General features: G+C 52.5%; 3 protein-coding genes across 3 annotated transcripts; all 3 read right to left on the bottom strand.

Annotated features, from left to right (window-relative positions):
- Positions 1-692: 692 nt before the first annotated feature.
- On the bottom strand, positions 693-2,412 carry PG997_005886 (Sir2 family protein; the record flags this gene model as incomplete). Its single annotated transcript, XM_066810201.1, has 2 exons — positions 693-1,957; positions 2,094-2,412. The coding sequence occupies 2 exons, from the start codon at positions 2,410-2,412 to the stop codon at positions 693-695; spliced, it is 1,584 nt and encodes a 527-aa protein (XP_066669124.1).
- Positions 2,413-5,511: 3,099 nt separating this feature from the next.
- On the bottom strand, positions 5,512-9,893 carry PG997_005885 (calcium p-type atpase; the record flags this gene model as incomplete). Its single annotated transcript, XM_066810200.1, is given in 3 exon segments — positions 5,512-6,388; positions 6,462-8,661; positions 8,672-9,893. The coding sequence occupies 3 exon segments, from the start codon at positions 9,891-9,893 to the stop codon at positions 5,512-5,514; spliced, it is 4,299 nt and encodes a 1,432-aa protein (XP_066669123.1).
- A 6,034-nt stretch (positions 9,894-15,927) lies between these two features.
- On the bottom strand, positions 15,928-18,750 carry PG997_005884 (uncharacterized protein; the record flags this gene model as incomplete). The annotated part of the gene is given in 4 exon segments (XM_066810199.1): positions 15,928-17,428; positions 17,680-17,745; positions 17,814-18,554; positions 18,566-18,750. The coding sequence occupies 4 exon segments, from the start codon at positions 18,748-18,750 to the stop codon at positions 15,928-15,930; spliced, it is 2,493 nt and encodes an 830-aa protein (XP_066669122.1).
- Between the last annotated feature and the right edge of the window lie 1,262 nt (positions 18,751-20,012).

The raw sequence follows: 20,012 nt of genomic DNA, 5'->3' as shown, positions 1-20,012 counted from the left end.
TTAGATATCTGAACAAATCACCTGGCATTCGTTATTTTTGCAGTATTAAACTCGTTTCTTTTGTCTGAGTCTTCTCTATGTACAAGTCTATTATCGCCATGCAGTAAATACCGAAAAATCAAGGGTGAGAGAGCGAGGGCTCGCGTCCGACTGGACCAAGCAAGCAGCTCTCTATGCCACTGCCGCCGCGCCTCAAACGCATGCACCATCGCGCTCGATGTCCCTTGCCTCAAATTGCAAATGTTCCTCAACGCTATGCCGTACAAGAAAAGGAAAACCCCCAAGAGAATGCATGGTTTTGAAACAAGAACAGGAATAGGAAAAACCACCGAAACAGGGAAAGAGAAAAAGGCAAGACGCGCAAATCCTTTAACCCAACGCCTTGCCTCAACAACAAAAAGATGTCCCGAACGGTTTTAATTGTACACTGGTTACCACCAAAATGAGTGACAACTATCCACGCGCCCCAAAATGCTGGCAAGATACCGGGCCCCTAACGACAAGTGTTACCGACCCTTAAACGATACAGTAGCATTGGTGACTGAATGTCGGCAGTGTCGTAGCCTGCGAATGACTTGACCAGGCGCGACCAGAGGAGCACCTGAGGGAACCCAATCGCCGAGGGTGGTGGGTTAATAAAGCAATCGATGAATGGTCTACCTTTACCTCTTTCCATGTAGAAGGAAATAGACTCATTCATCTTCCTCTCGTTTCAGTGAGCCTGACTCCGGCGGCGGAACGTAGGGTGAGAATCTGTGTCGGCTGTTGTAGCCTTCCTCGGGCTTCACCCGGACCTTCTGATCTGGGTTGATCATCTCGTGCTGGAGATTCCAGCCGAGCTGGCGACAGAGCTCCGCAACCACGACATCACAATCGCCGAGGAGGTCAATGTCGAAGTTGATGTGGCTGACAGGGTCACGAGAGATGTAGATCTGCGGCACGTTCGGCGGCAGGAAGCGGCTCATCTCCGAGACGGGCGTGACCTTGAGCGAGGTGCCGATGACGATGACCAAATCAACGAGGTCGCGGTCGTGGTTACCGAGTCGATCTCGGAACTTGGTTGGAAGGTCCTCGCCGAAGAAGGTGATATCGGGCTTCATGATGCCGGCCGAAGGGATGTTGAAGTCATCATCGTCGTCGTCGTCGGAGCTCCCCCGGAGTCGCCGGCTTGACGACCGGTTAGACGAGCGCTTCCGTTTAGCCTTGCCCTTGCCTCGCAACGTCTTGATACACTTGAGGCATCGGGGGATTTGACCCGCCCGGATGTCGGAATATATCTCATCACCGACCACCCGATGACCGCACTTCTGACAAGTGGCAGTTGCAAAAGAGCCATGACACTGCACAAGTTTCTCTGGCAAAATACCCGCGTTCGCTTCGATGTTATCGATATTTTGCGAGTAGTTGGTAAGAAGCTTCCCCTTATTTTGCAACATGGCGATGAAGGCATGAGTAGGCGTAAACTTTTTGTGGCTAGGCAAGATGTCCTTGGCCACGGTGAAGAAGATAGTAGGGTCTTCATTAAAGACTCGGATATCAAACACCTCTTGGGGATCATTGATGGCCAATCCTTGCTGTGCCAGCTGCGCATAGAGTCCAGTGTCTTTGGACCGGAAGTCTGGGATTCCCAACGAGGTCGAAATGCCGGCTCCCGTCAAGACGACGATGTTCTTCGCGTTGTAAATAAGGTTCACAGCATCGCCGACTGTGTTATAGTTCATGAGTTTGGCCCTCTTCTTGAGCTCGCGACTCAAGGCCAGAGTCAACAGACCATAGTACTCGTCATCGGGTGAGCCCTCCAGGAAGGGCGGCGGGATCACTCCGAAGGCAGTCAGGAGTTTCTTGGCTGTGATCTTGCCATCCTCTACAGTCAAGCGGCAGAACTGCTCTGGTCCAGCAGTGCGCAGAAGCTGACGGTAGTAGACCGTCTCATCAGTGGTACAGGCATCGTCCACGACTATACGAAATCTGTCAGTGGGTGTGCGGCACAGCGTAAGGCCAAAGAGAAGGAGCGACGCGTAGAAATGATAGCGAGAACTATTGAAGGGTGCAAGAACGCAGTTGGGAAGAAGAACAAGAGATAGAAGGCTTACTGTCGGTAAGGACTTTGTCCTGTGTCAAGTCATCAATAATGTCCTCGAACAAAGATTCAGTCTCCCACGAGTCAGACTTGTCTGCAGCGAGGTGGTGGAGGTCAGAGAGGGGATCATCATCATCGGCAGGCTTGGTAAAGTCCGTGATGGGCTGCTGCTTGGTGTTTTTCTTGGTGGCGGCAGTCTTGGGAGGGGGAGTCTCGGTCTCGGACTCTTCTTCAACAGGCTTGACGGCGGCAACCACAAGGCGAGTTTTGCGGGTGGCGGCGGCGGTGGTATTGTTTGCTGAGCCACCACGTCGGCGCTTGGTGCCGTTCATCTTGATGGAAGACGAGATCAAACAGTCGCGAAGAATGAAGATGGATATGGAACGGTGTTGGTGACTGGAATGATGATGTCGACTGAAGGGACAGGCAGATGGACTGTGTTAAAGGAAGGGGGAGAGCAAAAAAAAAAGGGTGACCAAGTAGAAGAGGTCAGAAGGAGTTGTGGCGAGCCACTCGACAGGGGATTATGTAATGGAGTTGTGAAGTTATGACTGTATTGTGCTCTTGGCTTCAGATTATTTTTATGTTTGTCTGGTCTGGTTGAGCTGGGGCAGCAAGGGAGGGAGAAAAGGAATGGTGTAAGCGTGTGTGTGCAAGTTGAGGTGAGTTGTGAGAACAACAGCCGCGAAGAGTTGAGTTGTTCTTGGGCTGATGGAATTGAGAAAATGAAAGGATGCACACACGGTCTGAAACTCGCAGGTTGGGTTGCGGGCGTGGGAGAGTTGCAGCCAAGTGGGAAAGAAATAGTCTTTGGGGCAGTTCAGGTAACGTGAGGTGAGGTCAAGGGAAGCGATGGAAGTGAAAGGAAAGGAGATTGAAGAGGGAGAGAAAAGGAAAATCAATCAATAGGCGCATCGACTATTCTCGAGAGCAACTCGGCCAAGTAAGGTCCAAGGTAAGGTACGTTATGTAGGCAAGTAGTCTGTCTGTCTTGTCTCTCTCTCTCTCTCTCTCTCTCTCTCTCTCTTTCTCTCTGTGTGTGTGCCGGACCACCTTGGCTGTGGTTGATTGAGCGAGCGAATCCGACAAGACAAAATCAGATCGAAGCAGAGCAGAGCAAAGCAAAGCAAAGCAAATGCGAGGGTCAGGTGTTGCAACAGGCTTGTCGAGTATGAGTAGGTATTGATTGATTGATTGAATTGGAACTACCTACCTAACCTCACGTCAAATGGATCAATTCGAATTATACGGTTTGGATCCATGTACGCAAAGTACGCAGGTACCCTCATACCCCCATTGACTGGCAATGAACAACTTGCCCTACGCAGACAGCAGTCTATCGCAACTGGTAAATGGCCTATGTACGATTAATCGCACATATCCTCTTAGCCTTGCAAGCAGGCATCCATTCTCTCTCTCTTTCTCTGTTGCTTGCATGCTTCTACTGGGGGCGGAAGGATACTAGCTAAGTAAGCATTCGGTTCCGTCCGGCTGCCGGTTGGGAATAATCTGCTTCCAACTCGCCTGCCTATTTGATATCCGATGCACTCTGACTGGCTGTCTTCTCGGTCGCTTTTGCTCTGTCCAGGTCTGTCTGTGTGTCTGTCTGTCTGTCTCCGGAGGGTCGCGCGTCTCCACATTTGGGAGACTTGGGCTTTCTTTTCTTTAGTGACGTGGATGGGCATAGAATAGGACCACGAACAGCTTCTTCACCGTCATCACACTTCGGGTTGTTAAGCAGGCGGAAAATGGTGTCTGGCGATCAGAGGAAACAAAGTGCATCATGCCAAAGGCACTCTTTGACTGTGGACGCGTTGTAACCGAGGAGCCATGCATTGCTGCATGTATGCCGTTAAGTACCTGATTAAGTAAGTAAAGAATCCAAATAGGTAAGTAGTTGCCGGATTATGCCTATGTGCAGCATCGAACCACGCGATGCTTCCTCTCTCCGTCAGTCAGTCGATCGTCATCCGTAAAAGCCGCCGTTTCTCCAGACTCCGAATAACGAGCTGGCCAGCTTCTTGACAGTCGTTACGTGACGAGATGACGCCGATCCAAGACACGTGGTGCCGGGCTTCTCACTCTCCTCTTGGTCCGACCAGCCGCCTGTCCATCCATACATCTACTACTATCTGACTGGCTGCTGACTGACTGCATACTAACATACAGCAGTATGTACTTGCTTGGATCCAACCCTTGTCAGGCCATCCAATAACCTCTTGCAACGCCATGTAAACATGGGTTCGGGACAAGACATCGCCCACACACGCGCACACGCACACATATATAAAGAAAAGTCTCATTAACCTCGCAACCAGACGGCTTGAGCACTGTGGTGTGTGGTGGTGGTAGCGAAAGAGTGAGAGAGCAAAAGAGCAGAACATGTATGAACCCTGTCTTTCTCCCCATGCTCGCAGTCGTTGGTGCAGTCGTTGGTCAATAGCAAAGACGACAATAAACAATTACACCGGTCTCTACCCACCCAAACGTATAGTATCTGTTCGCTCCCAGATACTGCAATTACGCGATGCACTTGTCAGTACGTGCGAGTAGAGTTGTATCGTGCTGCATTCGATGTCTGGATTTTACTAGCGTGCATCCCTCTTCACTGACAGCATCAAAGATGCACCTTCAGCATAGTCACATCCGAGATAGGTCCTGAGGTATGAAGACGAATTGTTTTACTTGCATCCAAGTTACTCGCATGCCTAGTGTCGTTTGCCTGCACCAACTTCAAATTCCAGTGCCGTTTATCACGAACACAAGCCAACGACCAACAAGCAGAACCAAGCCTTCAAAAATATTAGAGCTATCTATCAATAGGCAATGTCCCTCATACACTCTTCACGTTAGCTTTACAGTAGCCTTCATTCTTGTAATACAAACCGGCTTCTTTGCTGAGCTGTAATGAGAGTGTAGGCAGACCCCAACGGCTGCTAAGAATAGAAACAGCAGTCAAGGCTTGGAGAAAGTGACCAGGGACCAAGAAACTCTGCTGTAGCTAAGCCTCGATTTAATCGATGGCTGTGTATCACTCACGCACGCTATGAATAGATGGATGATATTTCTAGGATGACGATAGATTGTCTAGCCTTGTATAAAGTAGCAATACCATCTCATTCATTGCATCGCAGCTTCTTTTCTAGTCATGGGCAACACCAGCCCTCCAGCTACCTTCCTCCAACCAAGTATGATCCCATCCAGTTGCCCTGGCCACATACAAATACAGTCTATACAAGGTGCCTATACTCGAAACAGGAAGATTTGGTTGTTCGCTAGAAAGGGGTATATATTATTGGCAAGCGCTGATGTTTTATTCTTTACAGGTAGGTGTTTCTCGGGACAGGCACCCTACTCGATTACATTATATGAACACATGTCTACTTATGAAGTGGATTTTCGCTCTTTTCCTGCCGGAGACTTTGGTATGCTTAGCCTGGGGACATCCAACGATGTTCCCCGCCGGTCGCGCGGGGTCGGCTGGACTCGCCCTCCATGCTCTCAGGCTCTTCTGTGAACATGGGCGCGGCGGCTCCCCCTTGTTGCTGCTGCGAGAGAGGGGAGGGCCGCGGTGGTTGTCCGGCAGTCGTGTCGTCACCGTTCCTCTCAACGGGCGACCATCCTGCCGCAATACTTCCCGCAATGATGCCTGCCATGACGGTAGGTGCACCAAGTGCGGAGTTGGAGCGCGACCTCATCGAACGCGAACGTTTGCGTGAATCTGGTGTGGGTGTAGGTGCCATCGAACCCACGCTGTCCTCGCGGACCGGGGTCGAGGGAGGGAATGGTTTGTTGGATACCGAGTTGGATCGAGAGTGGACGGGACTCTTCGATCTGGATCTGTTAAGCAGCATCTCCCGTGGATGTTGCATGGCGAACTTCAGGTTGTTAAGTCTTCCACCCTTGATACGTTTCAACCAGGCAAGCTCATCTCGAACTTCGGTAAATGCAGCTGGGTAGTAGTTGAATCGCTCCTCGTCCGACACGGTGAGACCCGGGAGGCGAGGCGACTTCCGCTTGAACGGCTCCGGGACGAGGCTCGCAAGCAGGCTGTCAGGAATCAATCGAATAATGGCGCCAACGGGAATGGAAAGGATGCCGAGGAAGATAGCGTATCCCCACTGAGCTCCTGTCTGTGGGGGTGATTTTTGGCCCTGGTCATTGACAACTCGTACAATGTTGAACGCATCACCGCCAACAAAGATGATCAGGACTTGGGCGCCACACATGAGTGTGTTGATGCCAATGAAGAACCAGTTTCGGAAAAGGCCCTCGAAGATGTTGAACTTGTTATCCAGGCGGCGGTTGCTACATTCAGTTAGTGACATGTTCCGGCTAAAGGTTTACCGGAAGCTGTAGGGCAAGGGGAGCTGGTACTTACTTCCATTGGTTAAAGATCTGCATCCATACAAATGTGTTGAAAACGAGGGTATTGAGTTGAGCCTTCTCGATATTGTCGTCGTAAGACAGAATGCTAGGAGATCCGTAGTAGATAAGGAGTGTAATGACGAGCTGGTAAATGGCCTGTCCGATGATCATCTTCCACATGGTAGTGGAGATAATGCCTGACCCACGCGGCTCTGGCTTTCGGTCCAGCACACTGTCTTGGGGAGGGTCGGTGGCAAGGGCAAGGGCGGCAAGAGTGTCCATGATCAGGTTAACCCAGAGAAGCTGAACAGCCGTCAAAACAGACGCTTCTGTCTCGTTCGAAACAGCGGTGACGAAGGTCAGGATGACAGCAGTGATGTTGACGGTAAGCTGGAACTGTAGGAAGCGTTTCACGGCATCGTTGACAGCACGGCCCCACTTCAAGGCCTTGACAATACTGTTGAAGTTATCATCCATTAGGATGATCGCAGAGGCTTCCTTGGCAACTTCGGTACCAGCAATGCCCATGGAGAAGCCAACATCGGCAAGCTTCAGGGCGGGAGCGTCGTTCGTACCATCACCAGTTACGGCAACGGTCTCACCCAGATCTTTGAGACGGCGAACCAGGATACGCTTGTCTTCGGGGCTGGATCGGGCCAAAACCTGAAGTCGAGGAATGATCGATTCTTGCTGCATCCGGGAGAGATTTCGGAATTCTGGTCCTTCCATCACGAGACCCTCGGGTTGGAGAATGCCACATTCCTTTGCGATGGCTTGTGCGGTCAACTTGTTATCACCAGTCACCATGCGGACCACGACACCGGCTTTCTGGCAGCTCCGGACGGCATCTGCGACGCCCTCACGGAGCGGATCCTGAATACCGACCATTCCCAGGAAAGTCATTCTTTGGAACGTATCTTCGAAGTTTACTTCGCCATCAGTCCGGCGGCTGTTTCTCGGAGGCCATTTCTCGAAGTCGCGGTACACGAGGCCGATGGTTCTGAGGGACCTGGAGGCATAGCTGTCGATCAGGCCACGGATGTTTTCCGCGCTCTCCTCGCTGAGAGGAACTCGTGCCAAGTCCTGGGAGGGGTCGCGCAACATCTCCGTACATTTCGCCAGTAGAATCTCAGATGCTCCCTTAACGTAGAGTCGGGCTTTGCCGTTGGGCAATTGCACAACAGCACCCATGCATTTCCGCCCAGAATCGAATGGGATTAGTTGCAGAACTTTGGAGTTGGAGCGTTCTTCGCTGACAGGGCCCATACCCAGATGCTCTTTGGCAAAAGTCAGGAGGGCCGTCTCCGTCTTGGAACCAATGAAGGTCTTCACGCCGTCAACATCGCCCTCGAATGCGGTTGAGTTCATGGAGATTGATTTCAGGAGAATCTCCTTGACGTCCGACCCAAGTGAGTTTATAAGCTCCTTAGCGGTAGGGCCAGCGGAAGCGTTCTCGCTATCGCCACCGAAACGATGGCTAGTCCCAACCGTTCCGGAAACGACGAGCATCTTGTTCTGCGTAAGAGTTCCGGTCTTGTCCGAGCAAATAGTAGTGGCGTTACCCATGACCTCGCAAGCCTTCAGATGTCGCACGAGGTTGTTCTCGCGAAGCATGCGAGTGGTAGCGAACGCCAGGGCAAGTGTGACGGCAAGAGGAAGGCCTTCAGGGACGGCAACGACAATGATCGTCACAACGACGATGAAGATATTCAGGAAGTTTTGCCCCTTTTCAGCAGGTGTGGCAGGGTTGTGGGGCAGCGCCACGAGGAACTTGATGAACAGGACGAGAAATAGCAGTAGACCGGCAGCACCACCAAGCTTGGCGATGTACTCAGCAATCACGTTGAGCTTGGACTGGAGAGGAGTGATCTCCGGGTCTTCGTCCAAAGCCATCATGGTCTTTCCATAGCTTGAGTGGACACCAGTCGATGTAGCCAAAAACGTGCCGGCGCCTTCCATAACTCGTGCTCCAGATTGAATGAACGGATCTGCCTTTTTCAGATTCTCGCCGTTTTCGATAGCAGCAAATACCTCGTCACCCCCTCGCTTCTTGATGATGTCGGATTCACCAGTCGCTTGGGACTCATCGCACTTGACATTATAACCCTGGATCAGAATTCCATCGACAGGAATCAGGTCTCCGGGCTCAAGGTGGATAACGTCTCCAGCCATGATATCGAAGACGGAGACCTCGACGGTCTGCCCCGATCGCACTGCCCTCACGACTCGATCCTGCTTCTTTTTTGTTGAGTTTGGCAAATTGGCGCTCCTTCTGCCAATCATTCAGAGATCCAACGAGTACAACGATGACGATAGCCACGATAATGGCGACACCTTCGACCCATTCAACTCCTGGATGCTCGGCGTCGTGTTTGGTACCGAAGGTTTGATACAGGCCGATGGCAAGAGATACAACTGCAGCAATAGAAAGAAGGATCAACACTTTGTCGTTATACGTGATCCACACAAGCTGTAGAAAGCTCTTGCCCTTCTTCTCGGGAATCCTGTTATCGCCATATACACGCTTGCGGTCGGAAAATGCGTCGTTGGACTCGCGTGCGGCTGTGTTGGCCGTGTTAGCCCTGGCGACAGGTGCCGCTGGGCTGGGACTCTCTGCACCTTCCGTCGTCGACTTGGCGTCCTTTTTGGTTACGTCCTGGAACGATACTGCTCCATCCAGGTGCTTCTCATCCACACTCAAGCCTGTCTCCCGATTTGAGCGAAGGCCCTTTTCCATGCCAGAAAGACCGCCGAGAGCATAAAACGCAGCCAAGGACTTCGGGTTGAACATTTTGGTGAGCTGTCCCGGGCTGTACGCAAAAGGGTTGTTTTGCACTTCGAAATCGGCCTCATTGCCTGCGTCTGGCTTCAAGGCATCCGTTGCCTTCATAATTTCGTCGTTGTTGGTGTCGACCTCCAGGCCGACGCTCTTCTCGCCCTTGTCAGGTTGCCACGATGCCGTCGCCGCAACCGTCTCGCCTATCGAAGAAGCTGAAGCGATAGATCTAATGCCATCCTCGCTGTCCACCGAGTTCTGCCTTGATCGGTAATTATTAGGCACCGCCAAGAAATTCTGGACTCGGTCATTCCCCCTCGAGGTGACAGGGCTGGAGACATTGTGCGGGCTCTGAGGCCGGCTGTTGTCGCTGTCGAACGATCGGGAGCCCTGGTAATCCGAAGTCGCAGAGGCCCCTGAGGGCTGCCGTTGAGGCATGTTGGTCCGGTTATCCGAGGAGGTCCAGCTGTGGCTCACTGGGTTCGCGATTGATGTAGGACTGACGGTGTCGTCGGTGGGAGATATGGGAGAATGGCGGCGAGGTGCAGCGGCAGTGGGATCCGGGTCATCATCTTGCGATGCGCCAACTGCGGTGGTATCTATGGTGATGGTCGGGGCCCTGGGTCGTCGAGGCGTCGCCGCATCCTGGTTGCTGGAGGAGTCGGCCATGTTCGCGAATGGCCGGGTCTAACTAGAGATGGGTTGGGAAATGAGAGAAAATTCCAGATGCCGAGTGTGGAATGCGTGTCTGCCTCCTCTTATGACTTTCTCGGCCTCTCTCCTTCGCTGTTTCACACAGCCTTCCTGGGGCACTGCCTTCGTAGTGATGCCAGCAAACCTTCCATAAGCGGTGGCGTATTAACGCGTTGTTGGTCTTCTCGAGGTTGGAAAACTACAACAACAAAGGATGCTGTGGTTAAAGACGGGAAGAATGTAGTGAATGCCCAAAGGAGGCCCGGTGGAAGAAGATGCAAAACAACAGGCCTAGGGAAAACAATACAGGGTACGTAGGTCAGATAAAGAAGGACCGGCAGGAGAAGGTGTTGGACTGGTTTGGGTTTGCTGATGGTACAAGCAAGTACATGTATCTTAAACCAATCCGATCTTTAGCAGGAAGCAAGAACGATCGGTCGGTCGAGGGGGCAGTGCAACAAAAGTTGTACAACAAACACCACGTGTGGCCAAAGAGGGAGCTCCCGGAAAGGAGCGATATTTGCTTCGCAACTAGCAATGTGATTGGCTTCGCTTCCCTGGTTTTCCCTCTCGCTTCCTCTCCAGTGGCAATCAACAACAGAGAAAGCGAAGTCCAGTCTAGAGACCTTGATGCCTGCTTTGCTTTGCTTGATGCGCGCAGAGAGGGATGGGTGAAGGAGGAGGGAGAAGGGCGGATGGCGAATGGCAGCAGCAGCGGAAGCAGCAGCACAGGCGAGCCCAGCCAGTAGAGAACAAGCCAAGGCCCTTGGCAGCGAGGCTGTGCAAGCCCCATGTACCACGACACCACGACGCCAGCTAGTCTCGCCCAGTACCGTTCTAGATGTCTGCATTAGCGCCCAGGGCGTGCATGTCGGCCCTAGTCTGCCTTTATCTTGACTCTGCAGGTATCCAGCCTAGCCCAGCTAACCTCACTAACCCATTGGAACCTACTACCACGGCCCAGGCTGCCAGGGTAGCCCGTCAGGGGTCTTATTGGTGGTCCGGCCCATCAAGTAACCTCCGGGTACTTGGCTAGGTATTTTCCAGTCGATCCCCATTAAAAACCTGCCATCAACAATTGCATTAGAAGTGCCCATTGCTTCAATTGTCAGTACAAACTCCAGCCCGATGCGATATGGGGCCTGTCGCTGTACAAATGTATCTCGAATACGGGATGGTATTCCTGCTTGATACACGGAGCCGGGATTGGGAGCAGGGAATTGAGCAGCGTGCATCGTCGAGGCAGCAAATCATAAGCTTTTATAGAACCTATAGGATACAACATATCATTTGAGCCAGTGAGAGGCGCCCCTGTGTCAGTGTCTGTCAGCGGGACTTCTATGCATGCGATATGCACTTAGGTTAGTTTCCTCTTCAGCCGAGGCGACACAGAAGGCTGCATAACCTAGAGCACGGTAATGCTTACTTTACACTACTGGCCAACCTTGCCTCTTACCTACATGAAGGGCACATTAGAACCAGGAGCAAAACAAAGAACAATTATAAGAGGTATGTAGGCACACACTTTAGTGATCATGACTCTTGATACCATTTGTTACCCCACGTGAATCTCGAGGGGGTAGAGCTGTTGGTTTGGTCGATCACGATTGACAATTAACAGTGATAGAAGAAAGTTCCATCCGGTCAGCCCTGGCTCCCTTATTCAGTCGCAAAGCCTCTTTTCGCCCCACGACAGGTACAGACTGTGAGGAGAAAGGCAGCTAATCTAGCGCCATGGCATGTTTGCAAACGTTAAGCTGCACCGCACTGCCAGACTGAAATGTTGCCTCCCCTCGAGAAAGCTCCATGGACCGACCATGAGTCCATGATGATTTGAAGAAGAAAGAGAGGCAGGGAAAAGGGACAGAGCAAGGCCAAGAGCTGCCGGAGGCCCGGAGGCCTCGAAATGCCCGCTAGGTCTCCTTCCCCTCGCGGATTCTTGATTTTTGAATCTCCCCATATGGGCAGACTTCTTGGCCTCTTGGCGAGTAATATGCCGCCCGCTGTACTGCCCGCCGGAGCTCGTCTCAGCCAAGGACTCGTAGCTCGCTGGACCTTAGCATCGTGGTATATCCAAGAGCTGAGGGCATAGCTCAGAACTTAAATAAGAAAAGGATTGGTGCTAGCTACTCGAGTATGTTGGCTTGCGACGTCATCAAGACAGCTTGATTCTTGCCGTGCCGTAGGCTAATATCTTATTTACGCCACGAGTGTATCATAATCTTGATGCGCCCGCACACGTGCAATATGTCTGACTGGACTACGGTCCCTCCAAGCCATCGGGTTCCAAGTCGAACACTAGCCAGAGTGAGTCCCGTACGTCAATAGTCCTTGCCGAGGAAGGTGGCTTTGACTGGGTTTTGGCGATTCCAGCAAATTACCCCGGACTGAGTGAGGTAAGCATGGAATCTGGAAATTCAGACTTCCAATGACAGTGGCCCCCCACCCCTGCATGGCCCCCGGTCGCTAGCCTATAATGTGTACCTAGATTAGCTGAGAATTGAGCAATCTCTAACACATGAGCTGCACTGCTTTGCATGGCATTACCCATAGGTATTTCCGGGACTTGTCTACATGTATGTAGTAAAATACTGCTCTATGCATCGCATCCACAGGCTGTGATATCACGATATGCTATGGCCGGGGGAGAAGCCTAAAAAGCTGGCAGCTGCTTGACTCGTATAAGATGTACGGTATGTTGAGGGGTTGTACCATACAGCCGGTCGGAGATGAGGTCTGCCCTGGACAACTCAAGTCTCAATGTGCGCCGTGGCTAGCTGCATGTCGATTGGCCCGTCTAATCTTGAATTTGCCGGTTACAGTAATAGGCCGGCAAGCTTCCCCCTGACTCCGGGACAAGTAAAGTACTTACTAAAGGTATATAATCGATCGCCCGCGTCCAATGACGACGTCTCGGTTAGATATGAAGGTCAATTCCCAGTCTCACCCAAACCCCCCGTCGCCAAACAAGATTGATGGCAATATCGCCCTTGGGCTCGGGCTTCTAGAAGAGGTCGCTGTTGACTCCCAGTGTTCCTAGCTTCTCTTCATGCGCACAAGTAAGTATGTAGCCTTGACCATGCCGGAGTGGATGAATGCTACCTCTGAACCCCATACCGGAAGCCGTGCTAGCCATTCAAGAATTGGAGGTCAGACGAAACCCCATTACAGGTAATATGCAGCTCAAGCGCGACGAGATACCACCTACCACTTGACTTGACGTGTTTACCCCGGTTTGGAAGATGCGCATTCCGTGTGAGAAATGCGGGCTCCGTCTGCCTGGCGGCAGCATTATTTCTAGCTTCACAGTCCGGTCTCTCTCTTTGCGCGACTCCTCCACCACCCACCACGGCGGCTGCAAGCATTCCGAGCGAGATCCGCGCCTCCTCAGTAGCACACAGACAATTCACAAGCCAGTCAGCCTATCCGTTGGTCTGAGTCAAGACACACAAACAAACAGATAGGATGGGGGGCGGGCGTTACGCACACTGGCTCCCTCTCCCTGGATTCTGTTCTGATCTGCAGTGTTCGTGATGGGGTTGTTTGTTCTGATCGGCCCGCAAGGAGCGTGGCAGTGCACAGCAGTTCCAGGGGTTGTTGTCACATCCGGATCGCTGGGCAGGAAAAAAGTCCTGCTCATTTCGCGGGAATCAAAAGCGACGCCCTTTCCTTTCCCGGCGCGAAGAAACAAAAAAATTGGTACTTATCAAACATGTGCAAGCCCCGCTTGGGATAATCGAGTAAAAAAAAATAAAGACACTAACCGCGACGATGCAGCACACCACCGCCGCCGCCGCCAACCTGGGCGAAGAAGACTTTTTTGATACTCATGACCTACCTTCCTGTTCCGGGAATTCGTCCTGGAACAAGGGGAAGGGAAAATTCCGATGTGTTTCGAACCCACTGCCCGCTGCCCGCGACGGCTCACGCCGTTGAAACAAGAAGAAACAAGGTCGTCGCTCATCACCGCTGTTGCTGCCATCGTCTGACCATCATGCTACAATTTACCTTTGCTGACGACCCAAGCCGCGCTATGTACCCAGGCCCGGCTTCGGCGGTTGCTGCTTAGCTGGGCTCCGGCTCACGTCATGCCGTTAACATAGCATCGTGACCGCCTCCGCCCATGATACGTCTTTTCCATTGCTTCTTTGAAGGGGGTTCTTTGGGGGTTGTGGGTGACAAGTGTCGCTGCATGGCTAGTCGTTCTTCTAGCTTCCCCAGCAACAGCATCAAGGATTGCCGCATGGGGGGGTTTTTCTGGCGGCCGAGGGTGGATGGATGCGGTGTCAGTCTCGGCATATACCAACCAAGCCTATAGTCCCGTCACCAATCCAATCAACTGTAGAAGGTGCTCTGGAGGTTGGGTTGTTAGGTCTTAATCGACTGGGGCTTCAGCAGCTCCGTCATCTCGAATTTTACACCGCCGAAATCTCTCGTTCTTCTACCGCAGGCACTAGAACTACACCTTTGATGTCACTGACTTTACTAATGTACATGGAATAAAATGTGCACTTCGCTAGTCGAGAGGGTAGGAGGAGCTACCGCGGTTAGTGTAACCGCTTGCCTCCCCTATCCTCCACTCGAGGTGTACCGCAAGGAATTAATATCATCAAGCACGGTGACACTAATCCCATTCGTTCGAGAGGATGTGACTGTGTAGATCAGTGAGAGGAGGAGTCTAGAAGCAAGCGCTGGGCATATTGAATTGGATAGTCCAGCCAATCGGCGCTCAGCCCAGCGCCCGGCTTAGTAACCGCCAGGCTCAGCCAGTAGTAGTAAGGGTGGATACTGCTTATACTGCGGCTACTTGGGGGCACCAGGCCAGGCACAACATCACACACTTCCAAGACCTTATTGCCTCCATGGGATGCCTCGAAGATGGAAGGCGCAGCATCTGCACCCATCCGTACCTGTTTCAGCATAATACGATCTGATGGTGGCAATAGACTTCGCGATTTTGAGAGAGATTTCAAGTTGGAGCAAGAGGCCGCCGACAAGCTCGGCAATATGCAGAATATCAATATACTTGTGTGTACTAAGTAGGCCACGACGAGTACTCCTCATCATAGAGGCTTAGCCGAACCTCGTCTCTTCTTTAGGCAGCAGCTCGTTTGACTCGTCAACTGCGGTTATCTAATCGTCAGCCGGGTTAGTTGTAGTCGGGGTCTCGTTGGCACCAGCTTCATTCAATACGAGCAGAGGTGAACCGGGTATGGATTTTCGGAATTATACGTCTTGTGTCTCGTTACTTGTCATCAATGGTGGGTGACCGGTCACTCACAGCCCCCTCCTCGTTGGAGCAAGCAGACGGATCAGCATGTTCCCGAGATCGTGGACCGTATCTCGTCACGTAACACGGCATGAAGGTGTATGATCCTGTACTTGTCGGAAACCCCAATCCCGCCTATCGCGTGTAATGCGCTGCTTGGATCTTCTCTCTTATTGTGAAACCCCTTCAGGACCACCAAGTGATATAACATGGCAGTTATACGTTCAATGGGAATCACGATTCCAGTGTGGTCTGCTAATATTTCATAAAGTAGCTTGATTTCAGGAAAGCAAACTGGATCCCGGCCGTCAATCTACCTCATGTCATCCAGTCGGCCGATGAGTCGGCCGGTTGATCGAAAAGAGAGAAAGGGGAAGAAGAATGAAAATACTCGAGGCAGCAATCCGCAAAGAGACGGGATCCAGCCTTATTTTGGTGACGGCTCTTGCGTGGTGCTCAGTCGCAGACTCTACCTGATCCCAAGTCTAATTCTCTATAACCTCGCCTGACCCAGATTCAGGCAGCCTACAGAGATGCAGTAGGGGTCATGTGCCTCCTCGGAGTAATGCATACTACCAAGGGAAAAGCCAACGGCGGCAATCACCTCAGATAATATCTTGGTGTATATATATAACTTGTTAGGACTAACTTTTGACAGATGTAGAGCTGTCTCGGATCTGAGATACACACAACGGAGTAGGATCTGGAAGCCTTCGACAACACGCAACATATCCCCTATCCTTATCCGAACCGCCTTCCCAGATCAACATTCCTGACATGAACCATATCCCTGACCTCCGCATAGCTCTCCCTGTCCTTTTGTTCTCTTGCCCCCTGAACAGCAGAAGGAGTCTCGACCTCCTGACCGCCGAACCGCGGCCGCACCGCCAACGCCATGACGCCCTCCCAGAGTCCCTGGACCAGGCCGTTGAGCTCGTCGCCCGTCTGCTTGAAGTCGGGGAAGCTGTTGACCTCGAGTAGCCAAGCGGTGCCCGCGGCGTCAACGAGAAAGTCCAAACCGAACACCTCGAACGCGTTGGGCAGCGGCTGGAAGTGCATCGTCATGCCGCCCTGGGCCGCGGCCTGGAACAGGTCGCCCGTGACGGCGCAGATCTGGTCGAAGATGGCTTGCTTGGACGGCTCCCCCGATGCGGCAGCAGTGATAGGAATATCAATGTCCCAGAACCGGCGCACGGAGCCGTCCTTCACGGTGCGCTGGAGGCACGTGTTGGTTAAATGAGCCTCGAGGTCGATTTCACTGGCATCGTCTCCAGCAGAGGTCTCCCAAGGCGCGACGTAGGGCTTGCCCGCGAAGAGCGCCAGCATCTCGCGGTAGACGTAGACGTCGAGACTGCCGACGCACAGGACGTACGTCCGGATATGAAACTTACGGTTGTCGTAGGCGGGTAAGAGTAGGGGCTGGTGAATATAAGGTTGCGCCACAAAATGGCGAAGATGGGAGGCAGTGATGCCGTCATCCTTATCGTCATCTTCATCATCATCTTCTTTCCTTCCAGCCGTTGCGTCTCCATTTTCGTCTTCGTCCTCGTCTTCCTCGTCTTCGTCCTCCCATCCATCAAATATCCCCTGTAGTTCCTCCATCGTGCTGAACAGCCGGATACCTTGGCCGCGGTCGCTCATGCCGGGCTTTAGGATCCACCACTCCCGATCCTTGGCATCTTCGATCTCCTCGTTCTTGTCGAGGCTCGCGCGCAGGTCGAACGCCTCGACCAGCGCGTCATCCAGGAAGTCGGCGTAGTCGACCTCGAAGGCGTCCCCGCGGCGGTAGTGCGAGTTGAGGACCGACTCGGGGTGCTTGGCCACCCAGTGCTCGATGGTGGTTCCCAGGTAGTGCTTGCGGATCAAGGCCTTGCGCAGCATGTAACTGTTGACCATCACGTTGCCCTTGTGGTCGTCCGAGACATATGACCAGTCGACCAGCTCATACGGTGTGATCTGGAGGATGCGGGTATCATTATCCGAGGGCGAACCACCACCAGCCGACAGAGGAAGCAGAGAAGCTATTGAGATCTCGGATGACGAAGACGGGTCATGCGACTCAGGAAGGGAGAGGAGTGTGTACGAATCCGCGGAGAAGAGCTTGGACAGCGCCGAGAGAATCAATGGTTGAACGTAAGGATCCTCGTACGCTACTAATGCGTAAAAATGGCTCTTTGGTCGGTGTGCTAAGGAGTGTTCTTGTGTCATAGACTTGGTGTCATTTTGTGGCTGGGTCTGTTCTCTATACCAAATCATTAGATCTTGACCATAACACCCTGGGCCACGTACCATGCCAGAGCACGCGAAGTTTCAGACGCGAGCAGAATTCACAGGAGGTATCTAAGAAACTGGGGCTCCGATATTCATATCTAGGTCTCTATAGTCTATAGAATGTTGACCAGATTGGCCAAAATCAAGCCCCAGCTCCCTCTGATGCCTCATCTGATAACGAAGTTGCTAATGCTAAATATTCTCTCCACGTTTCGTACTTACAATTGTAACTCTGTTCCGTGCAGATGCGGTGCCGCGTGATAGAAATTTGCCTTCATTGGAGTAATACTGTTGGGGATTGATTGTCAGCACACGTTACTCAAGGGGAGCTATAACTCCAAGTTTGCTTTGCTTACCTTGTTAAGCCTTCTTTCACAGCCCACCCATCATTCCCTGGGGCCGACTCCTCCACGCTGTTGTATACGTCTGTAAACCTTGGCGACCACTTGAAATGCCGATGTGCGTATCCGTTGCCATTCTCAGTCTCCTTTGAGATCTCCTGAGGCGCCACACCCTCATGGCTCTCGCCCTCTCGTATCCGGCGCTCTTCCTCGTCTTCGGCGCCTACGCTGCCCTCGACCTCGGTGAAGCATGAGCTGCCCTGCGACCAGTAGTTCTGCAGCATCTCAGTGAAGAGCGTCTTGTTCTTGCCGACCCCCTCGACCAGCGGCACGTTCACCGAGTATAGGTCCACGCTGGTGTCAGAGGGCCACTGGCGGTAGAGGCTCTCGATGACGCGGACGCTGTGCGCACTAGCGCCCTCGATGATCTCGGGATCGTGGTTGCGGCTGAAGAAGGCGTACGAAACGGCGATAGCCTTCTTGCGGCAGACGGCAGCCTCGAGGGCGCCGCCCAGCGTGCCGCTCGAGAGCGCGAACACGGCCGTCGCGTTGCGGCCGTAGTTGGGGCCCGAGACCACCAGGTCCACGGGGCCGCGGTCCTCAAAGAAGTAGTGCAGGCCGATTTGGGCGCAGGAGGCAGGCGTGCCGTCGACCAATATCCACTCCTCAATGTCGCGGGACTTGCTGGGGCGCGAGTGCGTGGTGCCCTGGGGCTTGGCGGCGGCGGAGTCGGAGGGCGGGGGTGGGATCGAACGTCTCGGAGGGACGGTAGTAGGAGGGCTTCACTGTCTCTCCCACCATATGGGCCTTGCCGATCCAGGATCGTTGCGTATGGGGGGAGACATACAGACACGGTGTGGCCGGCACGCTGCAATGCCCGTACAAAGCTATGCACATAGGGCGAGGAGGTAGGGGACGGTGGCCCATCGTCATTGGTCACGAGAATATGCATCTTGAGCACAAGGAATAGTACCTGGTAAATCTGCTGAATTGGACGCGGAAAGGTGCACCTGATCTTGCAGGATCTAAGTACCAAAAGAGGATGATGCCTAGGGGAGGAAACCAGTGAATAGTCCCAACAAGTAGTGCGGATATAATACTCGGCCAGGCCACCAGATATGTACGAGCTGGGCCAGCGGGAGGAGATCCAAGTATATACACACAAGACTGGGTAGTAGTAGTAGTAGTAATAGGAAGTATGCAGTGGAACAAAGGTGAAGGCGGGAGGTAAGTGTGTCGGCAGGTTAGGTAGCCCACTGAGTTCGTTCACCGGCAGGCGTCCGCCCCAATTGCCCCGCCAGACAGAGCAAAAGGGCAGCAAGAAATTCGTTTGGGACTTATCCGTTCTTAGTGGGGGTGGGGCCGTTGTTCACGTTTGGATGGCAGCGATCAAGATCAGTCACGTCATCTCCATCTGCAACACGCCTTTGGCTGTCCAGTGTGGCCGTCACCACCTAGCTTGGGACCTGCTACCCATGAGTGTTGGAAGAATGTATTATACCAATAGATATTGTCGAGGAAGAGGAGGAGCCTTGGTGTCAGTTCGCTCTCATCATGGCCGTGTTTAGCTACAACAAGTATAATACGTACACGACGAAGCCTCAAACTAAGTCACACATTTGTTCAACATGCTACCCTACGCGCGATATAAAAAAAAGCATCAAGAAATTGTTGATACAAAGTGTCAATTACCCCTAAAGGTTGTCTATCTAAATGGAGATGCAGTCCCTCATTGCCTGGCCTGGTTCCTCTTGTTCTGAACAAGACAGAGCTTGGTTCCACGCAGGACGGGGGTCGAGTACATGATGAGGACCGAGGATCAAGGATCAATCTTTGCTGAAGCCTCGTGATACAGGACAGGTGTGGAACAGCTGTGAAAACAAGAAGCAAAACCTCGCCACCAACGCCTTTGCTGTGCCATCCATGACTCGCCAACAAGCAACGCCCTTAAAAACAACTGCGTAAAACGATATTAATGACTTGGTTTGGCATCATATCGCTGAATCCCTTCCCCTAAGCCCAATAGAACTGAAGAAGAAAACCCATAATCCAAACAAAGGACAAAACTGTAGCCAGCTCGACTACCTGAGCAGCATGGAAGCAGTTTCCAACTATGCCTTACAGATCTGACAGACCCGTGCTGTGACGGAGGCGATGTGCAAGCTCTAGGGTTGTAGCTGGTTGCTCAGTGTCACCCGCTCCCTCAAATGCACT

The sequence above is a fragment of the Apiospora hydei genome (genome assembly GCF_038363865.1).
Source record: "Apiospora hydei strain CBS 114990 chromosome Unknown utg000005l_segment0_segment0, whole genome shotgun sequence".
NCBI lineage: Eukaryota > Fungi > Ascomycota > Sordariomycetes > Amphisphaeriales > Apiosporaceae > Apiospora > Apiospora hydei.
Note: the sequence above shows the minus strand (reverse complement) of the source record. Positions and strands in the feature narration are given on the sequence as shown.